The 23,125-nt window shown below is 39.4% G+C and overlaps 1 protein-coding gene across 1 annotated transcript in view; it reads right to left on the bottom strand.

Moving 5' to 3' along the window:
• The window catches only part of LOC120525147 (kinesin-like protein KIF1C), a 95,127-nt gene that overhangs the window by 27,719 nt on the left and 44,283 nt on the right, over window positions 1-23,125 (bottom strand). Inside the window, exons 6-13 of the mRNA XM_039747211.1 lie at window positions 22,254-22,365; window positions 17,983-18,060; window positions 17,196-17,261; window positions 9,224-9,302; window positions 6,929-7,007; window positions 5,864-6,018; window positions 4,481-4,659; window positions 1,785-1,864 (exon numbers count right to left, since the gene is read on the bottom strand). Of these exons, the coding sequence (XP_039603145.1) occupies window positions 1,785-1,864; window positions 4,481-4,659; window positions 5,864-6,018; window positions 6,929-7,007; window positions 9,224-9,302; window positions 17,196-17,261; window positions 17,983-18,060; window positions 22,254-22,365 (828 nt within the window). The remainder of the gene's footprint in view (window positions 1-1,784; window positions 1,865-4,480; window positions 4,660-5,863; window positions 6,019-6,928; window positions 7,008-9,223; window positions 9,303-17,195; window positions 17,262-17,982; window positions 18,061-22,253; window positions 22,366-23,125) is intronic.

Here is a 23,125-nt window from a genome sequence, read left to right as displayed (position 1 = left end):
AAAACTTTGGAATATGACTGACACATCTCTGATATGCACAATGAAATTGGATTTTGTGTTCACTTCATTGTCCTGCCTAAAAAAAAGTCTGTGCAGGACTTATGGATGGTTGAAATTTGCTGTAATGTTAAGCCAATTTTCACAGCAAGTTCATGTTTTATAAATCTCAACTTTTGTGAAAAGAAATAGCAATATGCATGTTTACAAGTTGTGAAGACCTGGGCCGCACCTGCTGCCCCAACACGACACAGACAGGCAAAGATTCCAGTTCTGTCCAATCAAGCCCTTTATTCAGGGAAGAAACCCAGACCCTGATCAGTCACAAGCAGTACACAAAACACTCCTTCCCAGACTCTTCCAGCCTCCTTCTCCAGGCCTCATAAGTGAGCTTCATCCCTCTTCCTCCTGACTGCGGCTACCAAATAAGGTGAGGCTGCCCTTTATATTCTGCATCCTGGGAGAACTTTCAGGGTCACATCCTTGTGAACCGGGAATACTTCCGGGTAAAGTGGGAGCCCTGAACACAAGGGCTCAACAATCCCTGCAGCACCCTCTGGCAGTCCCCATGGAATCCAACAGGGCTCTAAGCGTGCCCTGTGGGAATCTGTGGAGCTATGGCAACTCAGGGGGGCTACCAACTAACAGTTCAGGGGAGGCAGTGCCCGTCATAAACTACCTCCCTCTGTCCTCCATTTGGGTGGTGCCCCGGCTGGGCAAGAAAGCTGGCCGCCTCTTGCAAAGTGTAAGCATGTTTTATATGTAAGGCCCACGGTCCGTTTTATGTTACAAACTTGCTGTTTCACCTGGCAGAACAGATTTTCCATTTGCCAGTATTCCAGCTGTGTTTTCTTCTGTTCCTTTCTTGATTAAGCGTAACCCATACATGACATGACTTCTTGGCTACATCTCTGTCACTTTCAATCTTGGTTATTTAATAGATATTTATGTACCCTTGCCTTTTTTGGGGAGGTCAGTTTCATTATTTTTTAAACATGTATCACAGAGCAGAGATGTGCTTCCAATGAGAGAGATCGGTGTGTGGAGAAGGCTGTGGGGCACATGAAGTCAGGTTTTTAGAGAGTTGGAGGAGCTGAAAGAAAACTACTGAAACCACAGCCAAATCATTCTATAGGTTTTAACTAAAACAAAATGTTCATTCTTGTAGAAAACGATAGGAGTACACATTGCCTGAAATAGCCAGCACCAATGTAGGCCATTTCAGTGCTGCACTGGCATTCATCATTAACACACTGGACTGACAGACAGTTACAATTGATTTTAAATCCTAAAGTTAGTTATTTTAGGACCATATTTAATATAGTCCTTAATTAGTGTGCAAATGACCCCAAGTGCTAACTAATAATTCATTCAGTTTATATACTGCCTTTCTAACCTAGTCAAATTGCTTTACAGTGGGGAACCACAATAAACACCACCAGTGTTCAGCATCCATCTTGATGATGCAATGGCAGCCATTCTTGCACCACCACAGTCACCACACATTAGCTATTAGGTGGTGAAGGGTACGAGAGATAGTTAGCCAGTAAGGGGCAGGGGATGATGAGGGGGCCAGAATGGCCAGACTGTGGTGGGCAATTTAGCTATGCAGTGGACAAGAAGACTGCCAGGAGATGAAGTGATTCTTTAGCGTGACACATTCACCCCAGCACTGGAATTTGAACACATGACTAAGAAGTACAATTCCTGAGCCAAAGGACCACAATGAAACTCATTTGATGAAAAAGGAATCTTTATCTTTGGTTTTAGACGCGGATGACACCTACCTGTCCATGCGGATGGCCTCGGTTTTTCTCAGCTTCTCCTCCCAGGTCTCATTTAGCTCTGCAATAATCTTTTCAGTTTCCTGAAGGGCAAAATGCAAAGAATAAGGAGTACAAATAACAGTCATAATCAATTTGCTTTCCTCATCTTCTTCTCTCCAGTCAGGACTGCAGATCTTATTCTGTCTACTGAATTGATAGTTAAATTCAAATAAATGCAATGATGAATAAGTAATAGAATTAGGATAAAAAAATAATACAAGATTTAAACAAAATGACTGCTATGTTTTGCTTGTGAACCCAAAACAGGCTGAAAAGCGAGTGAGTATCTGGATGCACCTCCTTGCTGCTGCACTCCCGTGTTGTTTTAGCCACACATTACTTTCAGGTCACGTGTGTAAGAAGAGTAATATTTGACTAAAAGGGGTTAAGTGAGTTGGCAGTTTCAAAATGGCCATGGTTGAGTGTGTTCAAGTGTGGTGGACTGGCACCATATCCAGGGCTAATGAAACTTGAACTCAGTTATGCCACTTCTGAGGAAGCTGCATTATATTAAATATGTTGAATTAATGAATCAATCACTGTCAATATCCCTCGGCAGCAATTAAGCTTTTACATTATTATTCTTGCCCTAATCATCATCAACAAGCATTACATGGAGTTAAAATGAAAAACAGCCTGGATGGGCACATGTCACTCCTCTTTTTGAGTCACTCCACTGGCACACATTAAGTTCAAAGCCTTGATGCTTGCCAGCACAGCAGCCAGTGGATTAACACCTTTATATATGGAGGCACTGATACGTTCCTGTGCTCCTTCTCACCCACACAGGTGTGCTGATGAACAACATCTGGTGATACCATCTCCACAGTGGAATCTAATCACATTTAAGTCTCTTTTCATGTGTAACTCCTAGCTGGTGGAACAAGCTGCCTATGCCCATCCAAACTGCTGTCTCCCTCAGTGTGTTTAAGAAACTTTTCAAGACTCTCTTCTTCTCTGAACATCATTGCAATTGATGCTAGGTTTCCTAATAGCTAAGGAAAGATTAACAAGGCATTTGTCATTTTGTTTGGTTTACAGCTCCTCACCTGTAATGGTCAATTTTATAACCTTGTCCTGTAGTGAGAAGTCACCTTTTATTGGCTGACAAAAAAGATTACACATGCAAGCTTTCGAGGCAACTCAGGCCCCTTCTTCAGGCAAAATGTAATACAAAGACTGGAGTTCCCTGTGTTTATATAGACACCAGGACAAAGACAGCATTGGAAAACCTTTAAGTGAGACATCTTGGATGTAAAAAAGACTAAGATTCATTTAGCAAGAGAGGAGAACAATGTATAGTCAAGATCTTTGGATAAGATAACTGTCCAACAGAGTCTTTTGAAGTTTCTGATGAGTTCTGCAATACAATGTGGTTCTGTAGACATGTTGTCTGTGTCAGTCCAAGAGATGCAAACATTCCTCATATCTGGCCATAAAACTCTTTTATCTCTATTTAAACCATGTTGTAATATGTTAAATTGTAGCATGAGTTTGACTTCCCATTCTTATCTCTCTTGCTGTGTTCTGAAGTTTCCATTAAGCAACTTGACTTTAATGTCCCTCTCACTGTGTCCATGGCTGTTGAAGTGGGCTGCTACAGGAACATCTGTGTTGCCATGCTTGATGCGGAAACTGTGTAAATTCATTCTCTGGCGGAGTGTTTTTCCAGTTTCTCACACATAAGAGTGCAGTGTCGGGGCATTTCAGACAGAGAATTAGGTAAACCAAAATAGATGATCTGCAGGAAAATGATCTCTTTATGTGATGTTCTAGTCGGCAGTGTGGTATAACTACACAATCTGTATCATAAATGTATGGACACAGTTTACATCTTTTCTGTAGGCAGGAAGATGTGCCATTTTCTGTTGGTTTCACTTAGGGAGTTTCGGACAATTAGTTGCTAACCTTGTCCTGTAACACTTGTTACTGATGTTTACTCGATTATGTTGACCCGTTTTGTAATTGCTTTGTATAAAAGTGTCTGTTAAATGGATAAATGTAAATGTAAAAAAATAACAATGGTTTGTAATGTCAAAAAATGAATTGCATTGAACAATGAAAATGTCCAGACAATGGGAGAATACAAACAAATCCCTCCTGTCTCTCTAAACCTTCATTCACAGATTTTGCCCCTGCCTGTCTAGTGGCATGGCTTGCCCATTTGCCCACCTCTCAAGTATAAATTAAAACATTCTCCTTTCTCACCTCCTGACTCTCTCTCATGATCCTGGCCACCTCTCTTCTTCCAACCAGCAACCCATTGCCCTAACTGTCCTCTCAGTTTTACATACCCTAGCTCTGAGCTGAGGTGGCTTTAAATACCAAGAATCATTAGAGATCTCCAAGGCAGCTCCACTATATCCAGTCAAAGACCATGTTTTGACCATACTGGCTGGGCAGGAAAGTGCTGGTGTCCTACCAATGACCAATGACCTTGCCATTAAATCAGACCATAGTCCACTCTAAGTGTGGTCTTACACGTGAGTAGACATTTGGTGCGACTCATTAAAGATCACCCAGATTGAACAAAGGGTACAATTCAAACCAATCAACCTTGTGGTTTCCAGTTCAGCTTCTTAGGCATTAGCCTATTGCACATTACTAGCCCCAGCTACATTTGTTTTTACTGTTTTGGTGATATTTTGTGGTGTTACCTTCAGACGATCAATGGCTTCCTCCTTTGTGAAGACTTGTTCTTCCAAACTTGAGTAGTTGTCAGCCATGTCAGAAGGTATGGATTCAGCTGGGTTCATCTCAGAATTCATGCTGTGCTGTAGCTCAGGGGCAACAGGGCCAATGGTAGATGTGTTATTATTCACTTCTGCAGCTACACCTAAAAAGAGGAAAGATATATGTTGAGGGAAAAAAAAAAATATGTTTTCCAGGAACCATCTTGCCAGCAAGTTTTCATTCTCTGTGAGTGCAAGCTCATTGAATTCACTTTCACAACCAGCTAAGTGCAAAGCCGGATCAAAGTTGGATGATGATGAAAGACACAGATTGTTAAAATTACCTACCTTACAAGAAAAGGTTACCTGGTCTGGTAAGTTTTTACAGTTCACATATGTCTGTTAATATATATTACTGCATTCACAGGGGACCACAATTTGAACAGAGAAACATAAAGCACCTACTGTCTTCTTAAACAACATAATCCTTTCTTATGTGCTCATCTGAAGTTCCTGTCACATTCCACAACTTTACTAAAGATTTTCACTTGTATACTTCATGTCCATAATTTTAGTGAGTCTGAGGCAGTTGCTGTGTGCTACCAATATCTCCAGTTATGTATCTTGACATACTCAGCAACACAGTTCAAAGATAAAATTGAACAAGTTTAACTAATTTTGTTTTAAGTCATAAGGGTGATTCTGTGTGTGTGAAAGTTGAGAGCCAAAGGACCCTCAGACATAAGTACAATTCATACAATGTAGCAACAAGAAATAAGGAGCGTGTGTGTTTAAGACCTTGCAAACAGAAGAGAGATCTGTCTGTCTGATACCGCGTGTTTTATGTACTGTGATAGAATGAAAAAAAAGAAAAAAGGGCAAAAACTGCAGCTCAGCTTGGCATACCTGGAAAACATTCATGTAGCATTGCTTTGTTAAGCAACATGTAATTGGCTGTCAGAGAAAATGGGAAGCTCGTGATTCTTTGGAAATGTAAAGATTGTGCTGGAAAGTCATCACAGAGTCGTGTAATTTTGCAGTGCCTTGCAATTTTCAGATTAGTAATCTAACATTCTCACGTGACAAGGTCAGCAGTGGCAGTCAAGTATACATGACTTCTAGTTAATGTGGCACTGGCTTTAGACACAGCTTTTCAACTCTACATTGACTGTGCGTCTGTGAGGCTTAGCGCATATCGACCAGCATCCCAGCAAGGGTTATTTCTTGCCTTATAGCAGGTGCTTGTGACACAGACTTAGGCTCCCTGCAACCTAGAAAATGGAAGGAAGGGTTTGGCTGAAATGAAAACTAGAACATATCACAAAGCCTGACCTGATTATTAAAGATGCAAGAGTGTATGGCACTTACTGGTAGTAGAAGGCAACAAGGAGGTGGACAGCCCCTGGGAGAAAAGCAGCTCTCTCAGCCGGTTTACCTCCTCCTTTAGTTCGCGGATTAGTCGAGCATTCGGGTCCTCGTTGATAATTGCATTGCAGCGGATCTGCTTGGCGCGGTCAGCGTACCTAAGGTGGGGTGGGGAGAGTGATTGAGGAACACACACAAAGCAGACTTCATTAACAACAACCTAGACATTAATGAGGAAGAAATCAAAAGGCTTTGGGGGAAGTCTCTTCAAAAGGGGGATAAGTTCTGATCACTGATTTAGACAGCAAATACAAAATTGTCTCATTTGACTCATAATTTATTTTTTACCAATGGCTAGATGGCTGTGCTACAACTGTGGAAATTTAATGCAAACAACTGTGCTGTGCTTCTATACTTGCAGTGGTATATGCTATAGAAATGCCAATAGAAGGTTGCCTATTTGATTATACACTATGGTGCGTTTTATAAATTGACTAGCTGTGTTACCCGGTTTTGCTTGGGAAAATTTCTAAAATAGTTATTGTGCCATTGGTTAATCGAATGTATCAAAAATATTATGTAACAGATTTTTTTGTATATGTGCATTTTTTTTTTCCTTTATCATGGGCTAATACTATTAGTTCACTTGGTGGTGCTGTTATGAAAGAGACTGCAGCATAACTCCGCATGAAGGCATTATTCAGTAATGTTATAAAGGTGACTTGCAGCTGATTCATTCAAAGCTAAAAACTGCTTAGAATCTCGAGTCTCCATTAGCATCAAAGCCTAAAATTAGTGCCGACTCTGTACACTGAGCACCCTGTACTCAGTGTACAGTGGATTTGAATAAATGACTATCAACTAAAAAAGAAAGTTACTGATCACATGTGGTAAATTACCATATACTATGATTGTTAAGAAATAACTTGAAATAAACTGAATTTATCCTTTAAGTATGTGTACCCAGCAGCTTCCAACGATGATCAAAATCCAATATCGCCCTTTGAAAAGTTATTTATGCCGCCAAGGGTGTCACTTACCACCAGCACAGAAAACACTTTCACCTACCTGAGAGTACTGAGGGTCTCTTCATAGTTGATGTCCGCAGGGCTGAGAGCCGCGATCATTGCCGTGCGCGAGTTTCCGCCTGCGAGACAAAAGATGTTATTAGGGTCCTTCCTAGTCTTTGTGTTCTTTTATTAAGTTTGTTTACTTACTTGCTGCTATTTGTTGATTATTTTTTCATATATTTCTCTGTTAATGTCAAATTCATTTTATTTCATATTTAGTTTTTTGCATCACGTTTTCTGGTTTGCAAATTAATGAGTATTTGCTAAATATATATATATATAATATATAATGATCATTTACTTTGTTATTTGTCTTATTTTTACTGTGTCGGTTATATTGTGCCCAAAAGGGCAGGCCCTAAACCCCCATGGGGCACTGTAGCTGTGGGGTGACCCTTTTCCTACAGTATATAAGTTTGAGATGCTCTTATTTCTGGATTTTATATTTGTAAGCTCTAATTTTTTGATTCTCTGGTCTAAGGACTTACAGCTCATTTATACTATTGTTCTTTGGATTCTAAATTTGTTTTTTTGAGGCAACAATCTATATTTTGTTATTTTGATTTAAACCTTTTGCTAATAAACATTAGTATTATTATTAGCTGTATTATTAGTATATACAGTAATAATAATAATAATAATAATAATAAGTAAGAAACCCTGCTTTGTTTCTGTATGTCAGAGATTTGTTGGTTCCCATCTCCCTAAGTATTTGTGAGTGCAGGCCACAATCCTGTTTAAGAGTTTAGGGCCTGGCCTATTTCAGACCTTCTTTTTTAAATTTTAGCAACTGGTTTTGCAGGTGAAGCCTTTTGCTTAAGTTTGTGAGCCCTGCACATTACAATGGAGGTATGGGACTGACAAGTAGTCTGATGATTTCAAACAAACAAGCATGAAGGTTAAGCTGGAAAACCTTCTCATGAATGCACTTCCATCTTACAATAATACTGTGGAACTCATTTTTTTTTGGTTTTGTTTTTAAGGCCTAGCCTGGTTCCATCTGATGGTTTTGCGTCTCATGCCACTCTTAACAGTTCATCTAAACTAACAGTGCCACAGACAGCCATGGTGTCACGGGCCACTCTTTTTTTCACCTCCTCAGAGGATTTCACCTTTCTACATTGGTGCAAAACTCCTGATCACTTTTGTTGTTATGTGCTAATCTGTTATCCCCCAAATGTCTTTGTCATCTGTCATTCTGTACAACAAAACACATTTTTACATTATAAACATTATCAGTAAATTGTTCACCGACAAAAGCGTGATAGACAAATGAGCGCCGACAAAGCCGCTAACTAGTTTTTGACAAATGTGTGCCGACAAAATCGCCACAACAAAATCACGAGAGAGGCCAAGAGAGTGGGACGCCCTTGCTGCAATTCTTCCTACATATGCAGGGAGTGATCTTAAGGACTATCTGCGTGCCGTGCTGATGGCATGCTGCGTCTCATAATATTGACTTCTAAAATAAACATTATTATATATGCTTTAAACTAGTAATTCATATTTAATTAACATTTTTTGTGATTTTGTCAGCGCGATTTTGACGGCGTACTTTAATCGGTGCTATTTTGTCGGTCCGCAAATGACAGGTCACATCAGTAAATATCTTGCTTTGGAAGATTGATCCAATACTTAGCAGATGTTAGGCATCCTTTTATTATTTTTTAGCTTTTTCTTTTCTTTGAACAAGCCCCAATGGGTGTGCCCTACACTCTTAAAATACTTTGCTGTATTTTCTGTAATATCAGATATCTCTAGAAGATCTTCAGTTTCTCTTATCTGAGCAGCTCCCCACTCTTATGCTGTCCTGAAGCTGCCACCTCAGATTAAAGTTTTGCTATCGGAAAAACAGCATTACCTACAGGGAATACCAGAAGATAAACTAATGTAAAAATATGCATGACATAGCCAAAAAATTAATTTAAGTACAGTAGATTTCAACAGGGTCTGATTTGGCTAGCAAACAAAATGTGAAGTAGGCAAGTGAATTAACAAAAAAAAATGTACTGTGAACGTCAGTGGACCAAACAGTGTGCTTAGTCAGAGATAAACAGTCATGAGAAGTAAGAACTGCCTCTTTTAAGTCTAAAAGTAATAACTAACAATCCACAGGCCCTCACCAAGTTCTATAGTTAGACAATTAGAACCAAAAATGACAAACATCACAGATTTGAGGTACAACATAATCCATTCTGTAAGTCATTTAGCCAGACCCTGGCAGCCCCCTTTTGACAATTGTTCAATGGGTCCACAACAGAAGTACAAACTCAAATGAGCTGCCATTACTCACCAAGATTCTCTTTGAGAAGCCAAGTCAACACAGAGTCTCGGTAGGGAATAAAGTCAGATTTCTTCTTTTTGGTGGATTGCTGAAAAGAAAGGATAGTGTCATTAGCTAGAACAGTTAGGCAACACCAAAACTGTGATCTCCATCTTGACTTCATGATCTGCTTCACATGAGCATCATATATCTCTTTTACCCACATAATTTGGTTTTACCCGGATTCAGAAACTCCTAACGATGTATTTTTAACAGGCTGTCAGATACAGTATCTGTCCACTCAATATTTAGACTAACACAATAGAATAAATGCTTGCTTAATCACCTAGTTTTAACTTAGACTCTTAGAGTGATAAATTAACTGTGATAATTGTGAAAAATGAGAAAATAAAATTATCAGTATGGGAACCTCCGCTTCTCTACAAAGTCTGTCTTAAGTACAGCTCTTTTCTTTGAGCCTCCACAGTAGTCTTAGGCTATGTCCACACTACTGCATTTTCAATTAAAATGTAAACATTAGTCGCAACTTTTGCCATTCATCTCCACACTACCCCAGCAACTGAGACTTTTGAAAATGCTCTCCAGATCTGTATAGTAATGCTGCAGTGTGGATGGATACAAATGGACAGCTTTTAAAATACAGACTCTGATTGCGCTCCGATTTGTTTATGGTTATTATATGACCCTCCCCTGATTAGATTCTACATATTACATTTTGTTTTGGCCACTTGCACCACAACATGGGAGATCATAGTTCTCTCATAGAAATGAGTGGCTTGCTCCCTAGAGATAAGGTGTGAAGAGCTGCCTCAAGTAGAGGAGATAACAGCACCTCAGGGTCTTGTTTATGAGAAGGGATTGGTGTGATTGTGAGATTGACCAATACATCGTTGCAGTGGTGGCAGTTTGCAAATGGTGTTCCAGACCATGATGGTAAAGAGGGAGGTAAGTCTTTCAATGAAGCTTTCAATTTACTGGTCAGTACACATATCCACTCTCACCTATTGTCATAGGTTGTAGGTAAGAAATGTTAAAGAGTACCCAGCAGTGTCTCTGGGTTCACAATACCTGATAAGGAGAGGACCTAAGCAGTATGGGAGGACCTCAGAGCACAATTGTTACTTCTCTGGATTGAGGTAAGCTAGATGATGTGGTCTGTGCATGTAGTGACAATGTCTCTGGGCACCTTATTCAGGGAGTGTACCTGGAAAGTTAGGGTCTGTGAATTCTTTAGGAGAAGTTGATGAAGATGTTGTGGCAAGGCCTATCTCATTTAGCATGTTACCACTGTCACCCTCATCTGGAAAAGCTGATAGAAAATGAAGACTTGGAAGGAAAACGGGTGCAGGCAGAGACAAATAAATTACGTTAGCTTGTGCCCAACTCTTAAGTGTCTTATTGTTTTTTGATTGGGTGGTGGGTTATAGTAATTGAATTCAATGTTTACCTATGAAGTGCCAACAAATGTATCAGACAGACAGACAGACAGACAGACAGACAGACAGACAGACAGACAGACAGACAGACAGACAGATAGATAGATAGATAGATAGATAGATAGATAGATAGATAGATAGATAGATAGATAGATAGATAGATAGATCTGTTATATTATATTACAAACCACTATTGACATTTTCATTTCAGTTAAAGGACATAACTAACCCCAGCTTGCTTTCCAACATCCTAAGTAAATTTCTCAGTTATAGAAAATCGCTTCAGCTTTCTGTTCTCTTGCTTGAAAACATGCATTGCCACTGTCAGGAATATGTGCTCTGGCCATTCTGAATTCATTTTCTTTCATTTTTAGAATTTTTTTTCATATCCTTTATTTATTTTAAACTTTTGATGGCGACATTATCATGGCACCATTTTGAAGGGATTCTTTGCCGCTATTGCCTCCATTTTGTGATATTTTTGCGACAGCCATTATTCCTGTTGCTAGTCACATGACGGTGCATGTCATCTTGTTTCACCTATAAAAGATGAAGGGACACAACTTCTGAGATCCTCATGAATGAAACCAATCTTCATGTTAGTTTAGGTTAGATATAACTTTTTCAGGCACTGTTTGGATTCCTGGCTTTTTTTTTTTTTGATTACAATTTAAGTTTTGCGCTCGTATTTTGTGACACAATTTTGTTTACTATTCTGGAATTCGAACTCTCATTTATTTCTTGACCATATGTGTGTTTTTTCCCTTCACAATGCTTTCCATCTTCTGGTCTTTTTCTTCTTATCTTTAAACTCTATTTGCATATTCCAGCTGTTCAGACATCAGCCAAAGTTTTGCATACTGATGGCAGATATGTAAATATAAGTTAAGACACAGAGGTGACACATGGAAAGTATTAAAACATATACAGCTTGGGAATTTATAAACATAATATTTGAATAATATGAAAGAGCTAAAATTTACTTTGGAAATACCATACAAGCTCTGATCTTGACAAAAGGGTACACCGAATGCAGGGGTGCCAACTGCTGGCAGAGCCAATGGAGTATATTTGTTAAAGGCTGGCTTTGACCAGCTGCAATTGAACATGAGCCCGTGCAGAAATGCTAAAAATGCCTGCAATTTCACCTGTGTGTGTTTTTTTACATTTCTAAGTGACCACAGCCTTACCAATGCAGAAAAAAGGATGGACATAAAACACAAATGCTTGTCAATGCCATTGGGCCCAGTTTTAAAGGCATAAACAACAATCCTCGAGGAAGCCTCACTAGACATGGTGTTAGCAGATAAAGAGTTATTAGACTGGGTCAAATACCAGAAGCAGTTTAGCGTGCCTTACTGTTTTTGTAAAAATACACATAAATATGTGGGGGAAGGTTTTTTTTTTTAATCTAAAAATATGAACACAATGTTCAGGCACAATATTTACTGTGCCTTGCAAGAATATTCATCCCCTGTGGTGTTTGTCCTGTTTTGTCGAATGACAATCTGGAATTAAAACGGATTTTCTATTAGATTTTTTGTAATGGACTTAACAATACATTCCAAATTGCTGAGGTGAACAGAAAATAAAATGCCTTATACATATACAGAATATATAACAAAGTAAAAACTGCAAATTGTGAGTGCATATGTATTCATCCCCTTAGCTATGAGATTGCTAGATAAGATCTGTTCCAACCAATTAACTTCAGAAGTCACATGATTAGTTGATCATGGTCCTCCTGTGTGCAATCAGTGTCACATGATCTGTCACATAGTGGCTATATAAATAGACCTGGTCTGAAAGGCTCCTGTCTCTGCAACCCCACTAAGCAAGCAACAAAAAGACCAAGGTGCACTTCAAACAGGTCAGAGACAAAGTTGAGAAGAAGGATAGATCAGGGTTGAGTTATAAAAACAATATCCCAGACTTTGAATATCCCATGGAGTAATATTAAATCCATTATAACAAAATGGAAAGAATATGACACAGCTACACAGACCAGTAATGGAGGACATTAATCAGAGAAGCAACAAAGATGCTCAGTATAACACTGAAGAAGCTGTAAAGATCCAAAGCAGGGATGGGAGTTTCTGTCCATAGGACCACTTTAAGCCACACACTCCACAGAATGGGGCTTTGTGGAAAAGTGGCCAGAAAGAAATAAAAAAAATAAGAAAACACGTTTGAAGTTTGCACAACAGCAAACACATGGAAGAAAGTTTACTGGTCAGATGAGACAAAAATTGAACTTTTTGGCTATCGTGGTAAACACCATGTGGTGCACAAACCCAACACTTCCCATCTCCCCAAGAACACCATTCCCACAGTGAAACATGGTAGTGGCATCATCATGTTGTGGGAATATTTTTCCACTGGCAGGGACCTGAAAACTGGTCAGGATTGAAGGAAAGATGGATGACAGTAAATGCAGGGCAGTACTTGAGGAAAATTGATTTTAGTCTGCTACAGATGTGAGACTGGGATGGGACCAGGACAAAGACCTTAAACATACTGCTAAAGCTACACTAGAGTGATTTATGAGGAAACATTTAAATGTATTAGAATAGCCTAGTCAAAGCCCAGACCGCAGTCTAACTGAGAATCTGTAGCATGAAGTGAAGATTGCTGTATACCAACACAGCCCATCTAACTTGATGGAGCTGGAGCAATTGTGCCTTGAGGAATGGAGGAAAATCCCAGGGGGTAGATGTGATAAGCTAACAGAGACATACCCCAAGAGATTTGGAGCTGTAATTGCAGCAAAGGATGGCTCTTCAAAGTATTGACTTTAATGGGGTGAATACCTATGCACACTCATAAGTTTTGTATTTTTGTGTCACAACAAGTAATATTAATATAAATATAAATAAATATATATATATATATATATATATATATAGGCAGACCTATAAATATCTGGGAGTGCAGCTGGATGACAAATTGGACTGGACTGCCAATACTGATGCTCTATGTAAGAAAGATCATACTTTCTGAGAAGGTTGGCATCCTTCAACATCTGCAGTAAGATGCTGCAGATGTTCTACCAGACGGTTGTGGCGAGTGCCCTTTTCTATGCGGTGGTGTGCTGGGGTGGCAGCATAAAGATGAAAGACGCCTCACGCCTGGACAAACTTGTTAAGAAGGCAGGCTCTATTGTAGGATTAAAGTTGGACAGTTTAACATCTGTAGCAGAGGACAGGCATTAAGCAAACTCCTGTCAATCATGAAGAATTCACTGCATCCACTGAACAGTGTCATCTCCAGGCAGAGGAGTAGCTTCAGTGACAGACTGAGGAGATCGTTCCTCCCCCACACTATGCGACTCTTACTCGGGGGAGTAAATGCTAACATTACTCAAAGTTATTGTCTGCTTTTTTTATTTTTATTTTTTTCATTTTTATTACTATTTAATTTAATATTGTTTCTTTGTATCAGTATACTGCTGCTGGATTATGTGAATTTCCCCTTGGGATTAATAAAGTATCTATCTATCTATCTATCTAATAAGTATGTTGTTTAAATCAAATGGTGCCAACCCCCCAAAAATCCATCTCCAGGTTGTAATACTTTCACAAGGCACTGTATAGTTTGCATATTTAATACAAAAAGCAATAACTAATACACTGTATTGTTTCATAGTAACACCAATGACATCCCACTGTCTTGCATCACTGGACTGAAGTTTTTGGTCTTTTTTCTAAGTATCTTTCATTCAGACTGTTAGTTTGTGGAGATTAACTGTGTAATTATCTGCAGCAGATTTCACTTTACATGACTAAACATACACAACTCTATACTTTTTAATGTTGCAGTCTATTGTGTTGCCGTGGTGGGCTGAGCAATTTTACCGTCACTGCTTTGGAATGTAATACTGTGATGTGGCTAAATGTAATCAATAAAATACTTTAACATTAATATGAAATGAATGAAGTTAACAGTTTAAAATATGAGATGGTATGACTCTTGACTTGTTTTGTGCACCATTCCTTTGCAATTTAGAAAAGACTACAAGTTTTTAGTTGTCCAGCCCTAAGCTATAAATGACCTGGTGCACATAAGCAATAACCTACCTTGTAATTTACTTCTTGACATTTTCTAGGACTTCCTATAAAGTAAAATTCCAGGCATTTTTAGCATTTCCACACTAAAAGCCCTTGCAAGTAAACTCCACTGCCAATCCCAGCAGTTTAAGGGACGTCTCTTTTGTCAATATCCCCTGCGAGTGCCACGGAGGGATAAAATGGAAGGTGCCAGGCAGACGCTGGAAGCCAGGAGCAGTTTCATCCCCCATATGTTAAGTGGCAGGTCTGCTGGAAGCATCCCTGCTTGGACACCCACAGGGGTTCATGGGAATTAAAGTGTGGAAGTGCAGCCCTGTCAGGATCCCTGGGTGCCGTAAGGGGGCGTTGTCAGGGGGGAGGGCTACCCTGGTTCTCAGCCAACCCGGAAGTATTCCACATAAATCATGCCAGGTCACCAGAAGCTGTTCCAGGTCTAGTATGAAAGACGCCTGCTGCCTTACCTTGAGGATTAGGGAGGCAGTGGAAAAACTCAACTGAAGGTGGAAGGAGAGGAAAAGGTTTATTGTTTGTTGTTTTTGGTTGTCGTTCATTGTGTTTAGTGCTTATTGGATTAAAACATCCATTATTTGAACTGTGTTGGACATTACTGGGTCTGGGGTTTGGAGCTCAGTGGCACCCCTTACTGGTATATATATATGATACAAAGAGGTGGGCAGCATTTCCTATAATTTTCTAAAATACAGGGTGGCACACTTCAAAACAAGGATAACCTAAAACAAAGCTACATTAAAAGCACATGGCACTATGGAAAAAAAAAACTGCAGGTGGAGAAATGTATCCACTTCTGCTTTACTGTAAAAGCAAACAGGATTTTTTCATTTTACTAAAAGGCAGCTTACAAGACCACAGCCATGTTATTTCTACTCTGAAAAGCCCAAAGCCATTGTCTGCTACTTCTCAGAAAAAAACAGTAAAGCAGCTGCAAGAGCACATCACTTTGATCACATCTGGTTTGAAGAGGTAACTGTTAGGGAGGCTAATTAAACAGTAAAGCGTTAGCAGTGGAAAAATGGGACATGTTCACCATGAGAATGTGTCTAACCACTGTATCTTAATCATGTTAAAAAATACATGATTATTTTACAAGCTTTACAAGCTTGATAAAACACCTTGTTGCTGTGCACTGTGCAATACGATATACGTGAAATAAACTCTCACTGAAAGCTGGTACAAGTGGGTTAACTGCTAATAAAAACTGAAGCCATTTTTCTAATGAAAGCAGAGTACATATAAGCACTTTAAGATGTTCCACCAAATGCACATTTTTTAAAATATAAATTTAGAAGCTCTTTGCCAATTGACAATGTAGTTGTGATGCTTAAAAAGTGACACATGCAGGCCAAAAAAAAAACCAAACAAATCTAACAACAACAACAAAATGGGAATGAATATGAAGCATTGAAGAGGCAAATTAATGAAGGCCAATTCTGAAGCCTGTGGGTTACCTTTTAGAAAGACAGAAGTCCTGCAGCTAAACGGCCTGCCTCTCTGACCGCCGTGGTACATGAACAGATGGCTGTGTACACAGTAATAGTGCATGTTATTCTACTGGTATACAGTCTATCTACACCTAAAATACCATATATACTCGCGCTTAAGTTCTCCCGCGGATAAGTAGGGGCTTGATTTTTTTATTGTATAATTTCCGGTATTTTATCATTTCGGTCGTATAAGTCGAATACGGAAAACTCACGCTATTGGTCCAAGAGATTATAATATGCTAATGCCCACCTGAGAGAGTAACCACGGAGCACACTGCCTCTTTATTCTATGTGGGTGTGGCAATGCGCTTTATCAGCACGTGAGCTCCTAACCTCTCTCTATTGTGCCAAGGTGACCACATGGTAATACCTGAACTATTTCGAAGCAACGTTTGCACTGATTTGTGTTTTTTGTACCTCACACCCTCATACACCTTTATCGTAAGAGCATCCCTTATCTACCACAGAGCGTTTGATCAGAAGAAAATATGGAGCTGGTTTTAAATTAAAAGTCGTTGAAGTGGTGAAAAAAATTGGTAACTCCAACAAAATTCAATGTGTTTGAGAAACTGGTGCGAGATTGGAGAAAGCAAGAAAAAAAAAAAATCGCACTTTTGAACGAGTGTATAAGTTGAGGTCTGATTTTATGATCGATTTTTTGGGTTTCAAGACTCGACTTATACGCAAGTATATATTGTAATTCTTGCATGACAGAGATATTTCTAAAGCTTGTAGGAAATATAAAAGACCGAAACACTGGAAAAAAGCATGTAATCAAGCTAAATTGGATTACTTTACAGCCTCTTTGTGGGCCCCTTAGTGCAATATGGAGCTCATCTTTGCTGCTTTTCTTATTCAGCAATGTTTCTAATCAAATTGACTTCACGAGCTATTATTTGCTCAGACATGGCTAATATACAGTTCACCTTACACTATAAACAATGTCTAACCTCACTGAGGAATGGGAAGGACTCACCATCTCTGCCAGGGCGGAGATCACCTTGCCTAAAGTAGTCAAAGATTTGTTAATGTTGGCACCTTCCTGCAAAAACAAAAAAAACAATGTCAAGTACTTTCAAGCTCCTTGCAGTGCTTTGTATTACAGCGAATTATCTTTAGTTTTTTATATCTCATTGTGATCCTAGTTGCTCTCTAAAACTCTTTAGAATGATGCGAGGGACCCAACATGAAATACAGAAATGACTGACGGACATTGAAAGGGCTGCAGAGGAGCACAGATCACTTGTGCGATTCGGAAACACCTTGCATTCATGAGACTGCTGCATTCACAGCTCTCAAGCAGAGCACAGGATTCTGTGAATTCTTGTCAAGATGCACACAGCTGCTGCTATGACACAAAAAGAGGGGCTGTGCAGGCAGAAATCTTCCAACAATGGTGGAATTCTACGTGGATGAGATAGTTGTTGGGAGCACCAAGTCACTGAGAAGAGAAACCTCTAGGTTTCTAACATGGTTTTCCATTTAATTATTTATAGTCACAGACTTTTATATATTTATTTAGAATTGTTTTCAAGTTAAATAAAAGCAACAAAATGTTTTTATTAAAGTCATCCTCTTTGGCATCAACTCACTGCTGCTCTCCCAACGTTTATGTAAATATGTTACAAGGACAGATTTGGGCATGTGTCTGTCTCTCTCTCTCTCTCTTCAACGTGATAGTGACACACTTTCACATACACCGATCTCCAGGAGTGACTCTCTTGGGTGTAGCCTCGGGTAGTTTAATATTGAAAATGTCTCACCTTTAACCTCATGCCCTTTGCCCCTGAAGAATCTGCCCTTTCACTTCCAGCTAAATCCACCAAGCTGATCTTGCTAACCTAGAGAGGGGGAAAAAAAAGATGAGAAAATAAAATGAAAGGAAGCTTTAAAAAAAAAACACACAAATAAAACCCAGGATACAGGCAAACGATGGATATGCTAGCTACTAAACTCCATTACCCAGGGACAAATCCAGAAGGGGGATCACTGTCTTGTACGTATGCTGTTCCCTCAGACACATATCAGTCTGGTGTTACAAATGTTCTCAGATCTTAGACACTCATTAGACATGCAGTCAGGATTTCAACAATCTCCTCACTATGGCCAGATGCCCGACTCATGCCACCTGCCTCCATCGCTCCTTCCGTCCATTCCACTACAGATTCTTCTCAAAAGCAGAGCTGTTAGAAAGCACTGATCACAGCTGTTCTCCATCCCTTGTTCACCCCATGAATCTTTAGTTTAAAATTAACCTTACTGGCAGTATTTCATTGAAGAACAATTTATGTCAGGTAGGATAAGAGTCCACTTGCTGAAAGGACAATTCTCTTTATGGAGGGAAATACCAGAATTGTGCAGTTTCCTGTGGATGCTGATCAGTGACCAGAGATCCAGAATGATCAGAATATTCCTATTTCGCAAATAACCAATGTTTAACTCTTTTTATAGTTAAACTGCCCCTAAAACACACACACGGACACACACAGTGTTCATTAAGTGTGGGATCTCCTGTGTTAGTGTGAGAAAGGACTGATAAATACCCACAGCATTTACTTGCAAGGCACGACATTACAAGAGAATTCAGTCTCTGGAGAAAGTCAGCTTTAGTTTATGGATTTCACATACATGAAAATGTCAATAGCTTAAATAAAAACTTGATTGTATACTTTTTGAGCGTAGCATACAATGGATGCATGAGACGATTTTTATTAACTTTAGTTTATAGTTAAAATGCCCACCCCTGGCACAAAACGTAAGTCATTTGTCAAGTAGGAATAACTGCCAATAAGGGAGAATAGAAATCACTGTGCGGCTTTCTGTCAGATAAAGTACATTTCACAGGGAGATCACCCCTAGCTGATACAAATATTAAGGGAAAAATACAAACAAAAAAAGACGGGTGTGTGGATGTGATTCTCTGCATGATGTGTGTCTTAAAGATGGAAGAGTACAATGGAGATATTTGTAAGGTCAGGTGCTGAACTGGTGCATTCAGTTAGTACAGATCATCCAACAATGATTTTTGTTATTCCTTATTGGCAGTATTTCATTTAAAAGAAATCCAGTTGAAGAAGAGAGAGAAAAACTGTGGAGCTGCACGGTTGTTTCTGAATGCCGATCAGTGTTTAGAAATACAAAATGATCAGAATATTACTGCTTCACAAATAGCTGATGTTTCTCTCTGTATATTACAGTATAAACTACCACATTGCAAAATGCAAGAGCCATTGGACACACACTGCAATGATTAAGCAAACAATGTCTTATGTTAAAGTGAGAAGGGATGAGTAAATACCCAGAGTAGTTACTGTCACCCGTTACTTGCAAGGTATGTGTAGGCCAGTTTAACTATAAAAAGAGCTAAACATCATTTATCCCTGAAGCAGGAATATTCTGATAATTTTATATCTATGATTTAGATATGTGTTATCCCTGGTTTAGATATACAGTATGCAGTCATATGAAAAAGTTTGGGAACCCCTCTTAATTCTTTGGATTTTTGTTTATCATTGGCTGAGCTTTGAAAGTAGCAACTTCTTTTTAATATATGACATGCTTTATGGAAACAGTAGTATTTCCATAAAAAATACATCATAACAAAATTAGACAGGTGCAAACATTTGGGCACCCCAACAGAGATGTTACATCAATACTTAGTTGAGCCTCCTTTTGCAAATATAACAGCCTCTAGACACCTCCTATAGCCTTTGATGAGTGTCTGGATTCTGGATGGAGGTATTTTTGACCATTCTTCCATACAAAATCTCTCCAGTTCAGTTCAATAAAATGGCTGCCGAGCATGGACTGCCTGCTTCAAATCATTCCCTAGATTTTCGATGATATTCAAGTCAGGGGACTGTGATGGACATTCCACAACATTGTACTTCTCCCTCTGCATGAATGCCTTTGTAGATTTCAAACTGTTTTTTGGGTCATTGTCTTATTGGAATATCCATCCCCTGTGTAACTTCAACATTGTGACTGATGCTTGAACATTATCCTGAAGAATTTGTTGATATTGGGTTGAATTTATCTGACCCTCGACTTTAACAAGGGCCCCAGTCCCTGAACTAGCCACACAGCCCCACAGCATGATGGAACCTCCACCAAATTTGACAGTAGGTAACAGGTGCTTTTCTTGGAATGCGGTTTTCTTCTTCCGCCATGCAAAGTGCTTTTTGTTATGACCAAATAACTCAATTTACAGTATGTCTCATCAGTCCAAAGCGCTTTATTCCAAAATTAATCTGGCTTGTCTAAATAAGCATTTGCATACAACAAGTGACTCTGTTTGTGGCGTGAGTGCAGAAAGGGCTCCTTTCTCATCACCCTGCCATACAGATGTTCTTTGTGCAAATTGCGCTGAATTGTAGAACGATATACAGATACACCATCTGCAGCAAGATGTTCTTGCAGGTCTTTGGAGGTTATCTGTGGGTTGTCTGTAACCATTCTCACAATCCTGTGCATATGACGCTCCTGTATTTTTCTTGGCCTGCCAGACCTGGGTTTAACAGCAACTGTGCCTGTGGCCTTCCATTTCCTCATTACATTACTTACAGTTGCAACTAACAGTTTAAACCACTGGGATAACATTTTGTAGCCTTTCCCTAAACCATAATACTGAACAATCTTTGTTTTGTGATCTTTTAAGAGTTGCTTTGAGGATCCCATGCTGTCACTCTTCAGAGGAGAGTCAAAGGGAAGCACAACTTGCAATTGACCGCCTTAAATACCTTTTCTCATGATTGGACACACCTGTCTATGAAGTTCAAGACTAAGCTAATCCAACTAATTTGGTGTTTCAAGTAATCAGTATTGAGCAGTTACATGCATTCAAATCAGCAAAATTACAATGGTACCCAACGTTTTGCACAGCCAGTTTTTCACATTTGATTTAATTTCATAGGACTAAATACTGCTTCACTAAAAATCTTTGTTCAGAAAACACCCCAATACTCAGATGTTCCTAGGAAAGGAAAGACATACCACTGTTATCTTATTTATTGAAAGTAGAGTAAATTATTATGCAGGCTGAGAGGGGTTCCCAAACTTTTTTATATGACTGTATATTGTAAAAGCCAGGGATGTACAGCTCCCCAAATCCTAGAGGCAACAGACACTGAGCCCAAGTCTAGCACACAACACCTTTATTGCGCTGTGAGAAACACTTTTGTCTCATTCCCCACAGTAGGACAGGACAGTACAGCACCAAGCACAGTCCTTCTCTCAGTCTCTCTCTTTCTTTCTGCCTCCACTCCTCCTTGCAAGCTTCGTCCACCTCGTCCTGACACTGGCTCCCTGAGTTGTGGCAGCTGGCCCCTTTTATAGAGCACCCTGAAGTGCTCCAGGTGTTCTATGATTTCCTTCCAGCAGCACTTCTGCATGAGATGGTAGCCCTGCAGAGGAGGGCTCAGCCGTTCTCCATACAACCCTGGAAGTGGCCACAGGTCCCAACAGGGTTGTGCTTCCCTGCTCTGGGGCACTGTAGTCAGCCAGGGGGGCTGCCCTCTGTTCTCCCAGGGAAGGTATTGCTCCACCCAAGCTTCTTCCCCCGGTCTTTCCACCATGGCGGCATCCCGGCTGTCCATTACTATATATATATATATATATATATATATGTTTGTTTAAACAGATCAGTTTAGATATAAACATCGGTTCAAATACATATGTTCAGATATATATGTTGGTTAAGATACATCCAATTTGTTTGGATATATACGTTGGTTCATATGTATGCATTGGTTTGAATAGAACCATTGGGATTTACGGGCATGCACAGCATCTCCGTTCCACTGCTTTAACATTGTTGTCATTATTTTACATGTTTTATACATGAGTCGGGGCAGGATTTAAATAATGAATGTTAAAAAAAAGTGCTTTGGAATTGAGGACCCAAGAAGAGAGTTGCATTAATCTAGGTTTTAGAGCACAAGAAGGGCATTTTTTTCCCCTGTCCTGACCCCGAAACATTTCAGCAAGTCCTTCATATTTTACCAGCTTTTACCACACTGAATGTCAGCTAATGTACCTTCTCAGTATCCAGGGTGGTCATACTGTCATGCCGCTTCTGTGTGAACACAATGGTGAAGACAGCGTGGGAGCGGCTGCTGGTCTCATTCATGTTCGTGGCTGCCACTGTCCTAAAAGAAAGAAACAGACAAATGAGTGCAATGAAAAACCACAAACAAAGCTAGAAAGTTGTAAACAAGTTTAACTGAAGACAGCAAACTCAGCTTGTGGGAGAAAACATCTAATATATAAAGCTGAGTGTGTGTTGTCCATTGTTTAGTACTAGGGTGTTGTACCGTGTGAGCCATTATGGATGTAGTGAGAAGTCAAGCAAAATGACACCTTTTATTGGCTAATTAAAAAGAAGGGGCCTGAGTTGCCTCGAAAGCTTGCATATTTTAATCTTTTTAGTTAGCCAATAAAAGGTGTCATTTTGTTTGACTTCTCATTTGTCCAGTGTGCAAATCCACACCTTTGAACACTGCGATATTTTGCACATATTCTCCATTTGGAAGAATAAAGTCTGTGTTTTGCTCCAAAATTTAGCTGGTGCCTCACCCTAGGCAGCACCAATTAATTTATATAAAATATGTCTTGCATGCGGAGTACTACATATTTGTTTTTATTTTTTTTACTGTACTTTTGTCAACAGTTCTGAGGAGCCATGCAAGTACAAAGTTCAATGTAATGAGCACACATTACAAAAAACTATACTTCATCTTCCCAAATCCCAGAAACAATAATAAATGACACAAGCACATCCACTCTATTCACCTGGATTGTAAATATGACTCCTAAAGAACATGCTATTTCTCACAACACCTATCCCCCTTTCCACAAAACAACATCCTCCTTCTTAGCAGATCCTACATACTTCAGCACATGCCCAAA

This window comes from Polypterus senegalus, chromosome 3 (assembly GCF_016835505.1).
Source record: "Polypterus senegalus isolate Bchr_013 chromosome 3, ASM1683550v1, whole genome shotgun sequence".
NCBI lineage: Eukaryota > Metazoa > Chordata > Cladistia > Polypteriformes > Polypteridae > Polypterus > Polypterus senegalus.
Note: the sequence above shows the minus strand (reverse complement) of the source record. Positions and strands in the feature narration are given on the sequence as shown.